At 41.3% G+C, this 9,255-nt stretch overlaps 1 protein-coding gene across 1 annotated transcript; it reads right to left on the reverse strand.

The window, feature by feature from the left end:
- Window positions 1-7,432: 7,432 nt before the first annotated feature.
- LOC134443711 (uncharacterized) lies at window positions 7,433-8,918 on the reverse strand. The gene is made up of 2 exons (XM_063193347.1): window positions 8,633-8,918; window positions 7,433-7,893 (listed from the first exon to the last, which is right to left on the reverse strand). The coding sequence occupies exons 1-2, from the start codon at window positions 8,872-8,874 to the stop codon at window positions 7,497-7,499; spliced, it is 639 nt and encodes a 212-aa protein (XP_063049417.1). The 5' UTR covers window positions 8,875-8,918; the 3' UTR covers window positions 7,433-7,496.
- Between the last annotated feature and the right edge of the window lie 337 nt (window positions 8,919-9,255).

Consider the following 9,255-nt stretch of genomic DNA (forward strand, 5'->3'; position numbering starts at 1 on the left):
AACTGTCATTTTGTTGACATATTAATGAAATGCCGTCTGACCCACCTTTGGCGGATAAATGCAAGACAGCCATCCGGTCTGTTCGGATGAGGTCTTGATCCGGCTCTCCAACCGGATCCTCTGGATTTTATATCAGCTCTAGTTATAATGTGCAGAATGACTGAGTACGTCCAAAGAATAAAATATATGTGATGTGGTGTGTGTGTGTGTGTGTGTGTGTGTGTGTGTGTGTGTGTGTGTCTAAAAGGCTGTTTTGAAGCCTGAGGGTATGGCAAGTGAGTGAGTGGTTGGATAAGAGTGTGTCCAAGTTTACACAACACACACACACACACACACACACACACACACACACACACACACACACACACACACACACACACACACACACACACAGACACACACATTCTCTCTCTCTCTCTCTCTCTCTCTCTCTCTCTCTCTCTCTCTCTCTCTCTCTCTCTCTCTCTCTGTCTCTCTCTCTCACACACACACACACACACACACACACTTACAAAAACAATGCAAAACACACAAAACAAGGATGTGTGTCTGATGTTTCAACACGGGCCTGTTAGTGCTCATTGGTTGCGTGAAGTTTCGTTCGTATGGACATAACGTGTGTGTGTGTGTGTGTGTGTGTGTGTGTGTGTGTGTGTGTGTGTGTTTGTGTGTGTGGACTCCTTTTAAACCAAATTGGGATTGTGCCATGATAATTGTATATCTGTCAATCCAAATAAAGAAGTAAAATGTGTGTACTGTATGTGTGTGGGTGTACTGTATGTGTGTTCGCATACATATGCTGTGTGTGTGTGTATGTGGTTACGCACACACGTGTGTGTGATATTGAATGTGTGTGTGTGTGTGTGTGTGTGTGTTTGCATGTACACACGCATAATACTTTAAAAAAGGTAAATAACCTGTTCCCATCTTAAATACTAACACTAGTCTGGTCCAACATTAAAGGTGCTCTGTGTAATATTTTAAGCAGTTTATTTCCAGAATTCCTGCTGCCCATTCACTAATGTTACCTTTTTCATGAATACCACTTACCACTACCATCAAATTCCACCATCCAAAAGTATTCATTAGGAATGGGAAAATTGGACTTTTTATACATGAAAAGGGAGATCTTCTCCAATGTCCACAATTTTGAATTTTCACAGTGCTCTCCATCCTACATAGTGCACCTTTACCTTAGACATCTGTCAAGTTCCCAGCATTGGGTTTCCCACACTTGAAATAGGAAGGACTGAATCGGACACAAGATTCCACTCGTTGGTTTTGTTTTATTGATTTTCAGTGGATTTTTCTTTGAAGTGAATTTCAATGGATCAGGGTTTCAACAGGGTTTGCAGTGCAGATTGGATTTACAGGTACAGGTGAAAAACCTTAAACACATGAAGCAGAAATAAAATGGATTAAATAACGTGCATTCGTCATTTTTTCTCACAAACATAACACACATTTCTACCGAGCCCAGGTTAAATAGGTACCAGGTAAGTATATAGCCTACACGATAGGCAACAAAGGTAAGTATCTTCGCCCACGAAAACAGGCAACAAAGGTATAGTATAGTTTTTTAGCCATTGCATAAGGTCAGTATAAACTGGGCTATTTATCACGGTTTGAACGCGGTCAAAATGCCACCAATCAAGCATTAAACCGCTTTGACACATTATTAAATAAACAAAGGAACACTGACAAATGATCAGTTACTTATTAAAGAAAAACTCTCAAACATAGGCCATTTCATGACCGCTTTAGCTTTACATTTTAAATTTTAACAAATGAAGTGAATTAAATGAATAATAACGCAACCAAACCAGTTACGCATGTCCGCGACATTAAACAAACAATACATTTGGCCGATGAACGCAATTAATAACCATCTGGCCTATAGTCGTAATTCAAACATTCAATCCAAGATGCTGACAAACATTTCCATGATCTGTTAAGAGCGTAGTCATGCACTTTTACATCAAAGAAAGTCTATGGGCTTACCGGTAGCCTTCTGGTGTGCTTTTTTCCCCAAGCTGTTAGGATTTCGTTAATATTACAAATGTTTGGCATCAAAACTTTTGCCGACCGGCCGTGTTGCTGCTCTCTCGTGAAGTGAGTGAACAGCAACACGCCATGTCTTTTGTTTGAGACCCATGCCAATTAGGGGCAATCAGAAATTACCTACACCTGGAGCATGGCACCACGCAACTCAGCGCAGTAAGGAGCGGTGCAGACGGCTGTCAATCAAGCGGGCCCGTGCCCAGGCTCCGCCTGACACAACAGACATAATAATAATAATAATAAAAATAATAATAATAATAATAGTAATAATAATAATAATAATAATAATAATAATAATAATAATAATAATAATAATAATAACAACAATAATAATAATAATAACAACAATAATAATTGTATTTGTATAGCACTGTATCATACAAGGCATGTAACTCAAAGTGCTTAACAAATGGGAAAAAACATCATTGTTAGAGAAGGACTTAAAAGGAGAGGTATAGAGGAGAGGCAGAAATAGCAGGAAGGCAGAGGAAGAAGAGATAGACAGAGATTGTAGAATCACATGTTAACTGTTTTTTTTATGATGTATTTTGAATCCTACACAGTGCAATACCTACTCTGTCCACCATCCTACACAGTGCAATACCTACTCTAGCCACCATCCTACACAGTGCAATACCTACTCTGGCCACCATCCTACACAGTGCAATACCTACTCTGGCCACCATCCTCCACCTTTACCTTAGACATGTAAACATATTATTTTTTCCTTTACCTGATGTATTTTGACCGTCTCAGAAAGATGGAAACTGTTCAACTTGAAAATGAAGTGCAGTCATTAATGAGTGCTTAAAGGGACACAGGTAACCATTCACCAAACACACACACACTACCATCAAACCACACACACATTACCACACATCAAACTACCTTCAACACACACACACATTACCACACACACTACCATCAATGCACACACACTAAAACACAAACACAGTACTATCAAACCACACACACACTACCACACACACACACTACCATCCAACCACACACACACTACCATCAAACCACACACATTAGCACACACACACACACACTACCATCTGTTACGCCCCAAGGGGCGCGGCTATCCTCTCTGCTGCTTCTTGGTGTGCATGTGTTTCAGGTGGTTGATGACTGGCAGGTGTGCTGATTGCTGATTGCCAATGAGTGGAGATGGGCCACAGGTGTACCTGCCTCCTTTAAAAAGCCAGTCTGCTGCGACAATCGAGAGGAAGGAGACAGCGAATGCAGAGCATGTGTCTCTGGTGCGCACTGGGTTGCTTGCTCCTTGAGGGCCTCAAACCCCAGTTTGCTGTCCCTGAATATGCCATTGTATATTTGAATTATGGTGCGTTGGTCCGTTGAATTACTGTTGCGTTGGTCCGTTGAGATGTGCGTTGGTCCATTGAAAGATGTGCGTTGGTCCGTTGTAGAAGCAGTGCATTGAAAATTGTAAATAAAATGTAAATATAACTCATTTTGCACACCTGACTCCGTCCTCCTTTTATGTTTTGGCTACCTTGAGCCAGGTGGTCGTAACACATCAAACCACACACACACATTACCACACACACACACTACCATCAAGCCACACACACACACACACTACCACACACACACTACCATCCAACCAAGGCGTCATCAGGTCAGAGCCTAAAGGTGTTCACACCGGAACATTCTCAGGTCAAGTCCTCTAGACATTCTAATTCCGGAACATCAGCAGGTTCCGATTAGAACCGTGACCGCTTCCTCTGTGAAGACACACCAAGGAGCCATCAGGGAGTGTGTGTGTGAGTGTGTGCGTGTGTGTTTATAAGTGTGTGTGTTTATAAGTGTGTGTGTATGTGTGTGTATGTGTATGTGTATGTGTGTGTGTGTGTGTGTGTGTGTGTGTGAGTGTGTGTGTGTGTGTGTGTGTGTGTGTGTGTGTGTGTGTGTGTGTGTGTGTGTGTGTGTGTGTGTGTGTATATAAATGTGTGTGTATATATAAGTGTGTGTGTGTTGTGATGACTTTAGCAGCCACATTGCTCAGCTGCTGTCCTGATTACACGCCTGAGCATACAGTTTACGCCGTTGCCGGTATATATCACAATCATCACAGAGATCATCTGATATTATATGACCAAGATACTTAAATTCCTTGCACACCATAAGTGAACTCAGATAAAAAACAGGGAATGTCATCTTCTTATCCTCTTTACTCCTCACTATCATGACATTACTCTTCTTTGGATTGAATTGAATATCATACAAGAGGCCATATTCAGTGCATACCTTAAAGTGGAATTCACCTCTGGGCAATGTGTGCTGTTATCACATGTAATTTCTCCTCATTTTGCATTTTACATGCGAAAAATAAAGTAATTTGCATTATTTAGTTTAATTTAATACAATTATGTGCTGAACCGCGATTTCCAAAGCTATTTTAACGTACTCAGTTAACCAGAATGCACTGCGGGAAACTAAGTAATCGTTGCCAGGTTAACGCGTCACCGAATTCGAAGGAATCTTGCGTTCTGGCTGCTCAATGCTCGCTGCCAGCAGTCGTGGCTGGTTTAATTAGGACAAATGTAGGTTATATCCGAGACAGATTGATGTTGTTAATGTAGACTGTTGAAAAACATAACAATCATGCATTTTCCTCACTGGGTCTCATTGCGCAAACTATACCTACTAACAGCGAATAAAAAGCGAATGGAAAAACAAACTGTTGAGAAGTGCAGATCGTGTCGCAACTGTCGCTGTCCTCAGATAGTGCTGAAACGGAAAATGAGAAGGCTAGCCTAACCTTACATTTAGCCTATTTTTAAAAAAAATAAATAAATGTAATACTCATTCAAGAAAGAAGTAGCCTGTCTATCTCTGCTCGTGTTCTATCTATCTGTTTAATCCCATCAAATCCAAAGGCGAGGCGGACTTGTCTCCGTTCAACCAACTTTATCAAAGAGCGCACGCTTTCTCGCCCTCTCTCTCTCGTGCTGGTGTTTGACCAAAAGCCGTTTCATCCGGACCTCTGCTGTTGGTCCCTCCCTAATAAATAGGCCTACAAGCCAGAGAGAATTGATCATTTATAGGACTAAATAAAACAAATGTGCAGGCTGCCTTTTAAAAATGGTCTTCATCCCATTCATTGACTCTAGCCTAATGCAAGTGCAACATGAAGGAAAGTTGCACCGTGCGCACGCATTTCTGGGCAATCAGCCGTTCAGGTTATGCTTTCTGTTTTTAGAAGATGAGAAATGACTTGCGTGAAACATAGCTTAGGCTACAAACCCACATGGGCCTAAATAGCGCATCGGGATACCCCACCGTCTCCATCTCGCCAGTTTGAGGGAGGTGTTGGGTTAGACCTGCATTTTGAAGATGTAGGCTATCGTCGCTTACTTTGGTCAAGTGTTTAATTTGATTTGTCCATTCGCGTCTCAGCTGTCCCTCGAGAGGAAGTCTGTGTTTATAATTTATGCAAAATAGGTGGCCCTGACTGCCTGGGGAGTGAGCTGAAATCTACAATGACTTGACAGTAGATTTCAGTACCCTGCCTGAGTGTGCCTTGTTCTTGCTAGTAGGCAACATTTTTCCGATCTTCTAGTGTCGTTGTTGACTCATTTCCCTGTTCTTAGCTGACATGAGTGGCACCAAATATGGTTTTCTGCATACCTTGGTTGTAATGAGTGGTTATTGGACTATGTTACCTTTGTATCCCCTCAAACCAGTCAGACCATTCTCCTCTGACCTCTGCCATCAACAAGGCATTTTTGCCCACAGAATCGTTGCTTATAGGCCGTAGGGTGACAGCCCTTTTCGTTCAGCCTCGCTCCACAGCTTCCGAACAGCAGGTCCATTAGATGATGAAACGACCAAAAGCTATGTTCAACTTACCGTGAAATGTCCGCTTCATGTAATCGTGCACGTAATTAAAACGGGGACATTTTAGTAAGAAATCTTATCCTCTGTAGGGAATGACGATTTTTACGTCACTGGACACCATGTGACCGTTTTAAACCAATCACGTAGCCGATTTACGGGGAAAAAGTGGCAAGCCGTCTGAAAAACTGAAAATAATGACAAGCCGTCTGTTGTTGTTAAGTCTGACCTACCTATAAGAATCTCCCAAAATACCATTTTGAAGAGGGTATATAATAACAATTATCAAAAATAATACTCGTGCCTACATTTCTGGATTGGGACAAATTCTAAATAAATAATAAATAGTGCTTTATTTACTGAACAAAGCACAATTATGCAATTGACATTTCATACTGTGGATTTGAGCAATTAATGGAAACAATTGCAATAAGTAGGCTATAGCTAACCCAGGCTATTGATAACCCTCTAAGTGATTGTAACTCCAAACAGTGCTTTGTTTATAGCACCAACAACTATTGTGCAAGTGGATGATAAGGTTACCTTTTCATGTTCACATATAATAACAATGATCAAAAATAATACTCATGCATATATCTCTGGATTGGGATAAGTTCTAAATCAATTATAAGCAGTGCTTTATTTACAGCACAAGGCACAATTTTGCAATTGACATTTCATACTGTGGTTTTGAGCAATTAATGGAAACAATTACAATAAGTAGGCTATAGATAACCCAGGCTATTGATAACCCTCTAAGTGATTGTAACTCCAAACAGTGCTTTGTTTATAGCACCAACAACTATTATGCAAGTGGATGATAAGGTTACCTTTTCATATTCACATTAATAAATGGAAATAATCTAATGATCAATGATAAGGACCATTCAGGTATTCATGTATTCATTTATTCACTAATAACTATACAACAAATAAAAAAACAAGTGGCATACACATGAACCGGCATTTTCATGAACTGGCATTAACTTATATACATATATACATAACCATAATAAAAGGAATAATAATGATACAAATGGAATAGAATGGCGGACACACACACACACACACACACACACACACACACACACACACACACACACTACTCCTCACTGTCAGTGTCATCCTTTTCCTTTGAGTTTGAGCAGTTGGAACACCTGCACAGGTCTGTACAACAGAGTCCTGCAGAGAAACAGGAGCATCTGTTTGTCTCACAGGCACTCCCTCTGCAACCACAGTGTATGACATGTAAAACAGAGTCAGGGGCTGGATTTCTTGTCATCCATGTCACGTGAAGTTGTCCATCTTCCAGATGCCAGCCATGCTCAGTGGGAGATGGAGCGCCAATCTTTTGCTTCACACATGACCTCATTATCTTAGCCTGATAATTTTCCCTTTTGCAGTGCTGGTGGAGGGCATCGCTTGTCGGGGGGATGGACAGTTCTGGCAAGGCTGAAGATGCCATGCAGAAAGCTTTGTACCTTGCCTCGATGTTTTCTGTGGTGGACTGATCATAGAGATGACAGACATATTTGCATAGTAGGGCAAATGTAGATTGAGCCAGGTTAAAGTCACTCCCCAGATCTGTGAAAGCATCCAGGTACACATCTTTTGCGCATGCCACAGCAAATGACTTCAGTGAGATTGAAGTTTACTGCAGTTGGGGGCCATGGGCATGCCATGCCAGGACTGTGACTAAGCAGCCTCTTCAAAAGCAAAGCTGCTGTGTAAAGTGTCTGTGTCTCCTCTGCTGTGGTTGGTTGCTTTGACTTCCTCCTTTCCGTGTCGCTGTCTGTCTGGCTCATTTCGCTGGACTGAGTCGTCTCCGCACCTGATGGTAACAAGTCCAAGACTGCATTCGTCGACAAGTTCTCAGCAAAAACCAGTTCAGATGTGTTGCGTTTGGCGGCGGTGTGGAACACTAGCTGAGGAAAATCACGACTGAGCCTCTTCTTCAACATATCCTGTCTGTAACACAAATCAACAAAAAAAGAGGCATATCAGTACAAGCATAGTGGGGCTTCATGTTGTCGCTGATATGCAATAGCCACCCTCACAAATTAACTCAGAGTGAATAAATAATATTGGTGGAGTTTACTTGCTATGCAACAGATATAATACCAAGTATTCCAAAGGGAAGCACATACTGTAACGAACATCACACTATCAAGAATACTGCCATCCTCCTTATTTCAAAATATTACAAGTACAGTATGTGCAGATGACAAGCAGAGTGTTAGAGAATAATTTCAGTCAATTTCAACATGCAGTTGTAATGGTCACACTACCCTGAACTTGTCAGTACTAGAGATTTTTTTTTCTTCTTCTTCAGCCTTTTCTGAGATTCTGGTCATTGTAATGAGGGCAGCGCTTTGTTTACATTTCAAAAAACATTTTTATTTATTCCCAAAAACATCCAAAAGGTTATACAACATCAGCCGACAACTAGCAAACAGCGACACCCTTTAAATATTTGGAGTAGGCCTATGTTGTAAACAATGTAAATGTAAACAAACGCTGCCCCCATTAGAATAGCTCATATCTCGGAAAGGGCTGAGCCGAAAAATGTGCCATCACCGGGTACTGACAAGTCAAGGGTATGAGCAATACAACAGCATATTGAAATTGACTGAAGTGGTCCTTCAAGACACATGTGTGAACTTTCCCTTGGATTTGACAAATTCGTAATACACTGACTTGCAATTACCTGTAGGTTGAAGCATCAACACCTTCACTTGACTGCACAAGAGCAATAAAGGCCTTCCTCAGTTGGCTCATCCTCAGCACCTCTTGGTTGATCAGCAGCCTTTGGCGGATTACCCTCTCGCAGAATAACTTGTAGCTCAGATCAAATGTTGGCCCAATCCTTACAAAAATATAGAAGAAGATGTGTGTTGTGAGAGCTTTCGTTGTGAGATCCATGTTGTGAGAACAAACTGTCTCAATCATAGGACACACATTGTACTGTGTTTCTATATAAAATTAAGATTGACTTACTGTTCTTTCTCTGCTCTGACAGGTTCACTCAAAAACCTTGTGTACTCTCTGTAGCAACTTCTGTGGTACTGCACCTCCAGAGCCACACAGTTCCTGTCCTTGATGTGAATGAGGATGCTCTGGTCTTCCTTTACTTCAGCTGCGTCCTGCAACTTGCCTTGTACAAAATAAAAGAAAAAAGAATGAATAAATAGACAGGCAAACAATTAGACATTTTTCTTGGTGGAGTGGTATTGTAAAAAAAATGGCGATGGGTGTTGCACCCCCAAAAAAAGCATTCCGTAGCATCTTACTGCAGATGGGGTTGCCAGCGGGCCTATTCACTATTAGACC

This window comes from Engraulis encrasicolus, unplaced genomic scaffold (genome assembly GCF_034702125.1).
Source record: "Engraulis encrasicolus isolate BLACKSEA-1 unplaced genomic scaffold, IST_EnEncr_1.0 scaffold_35_np1212, whole genome shotgun sequence".
NCBI lineage: Eukaryota > Metazoa > Chordata > Actinopteri > Clupeiformes > Engraulidae > Engraulis > Engraulis encrasicolus.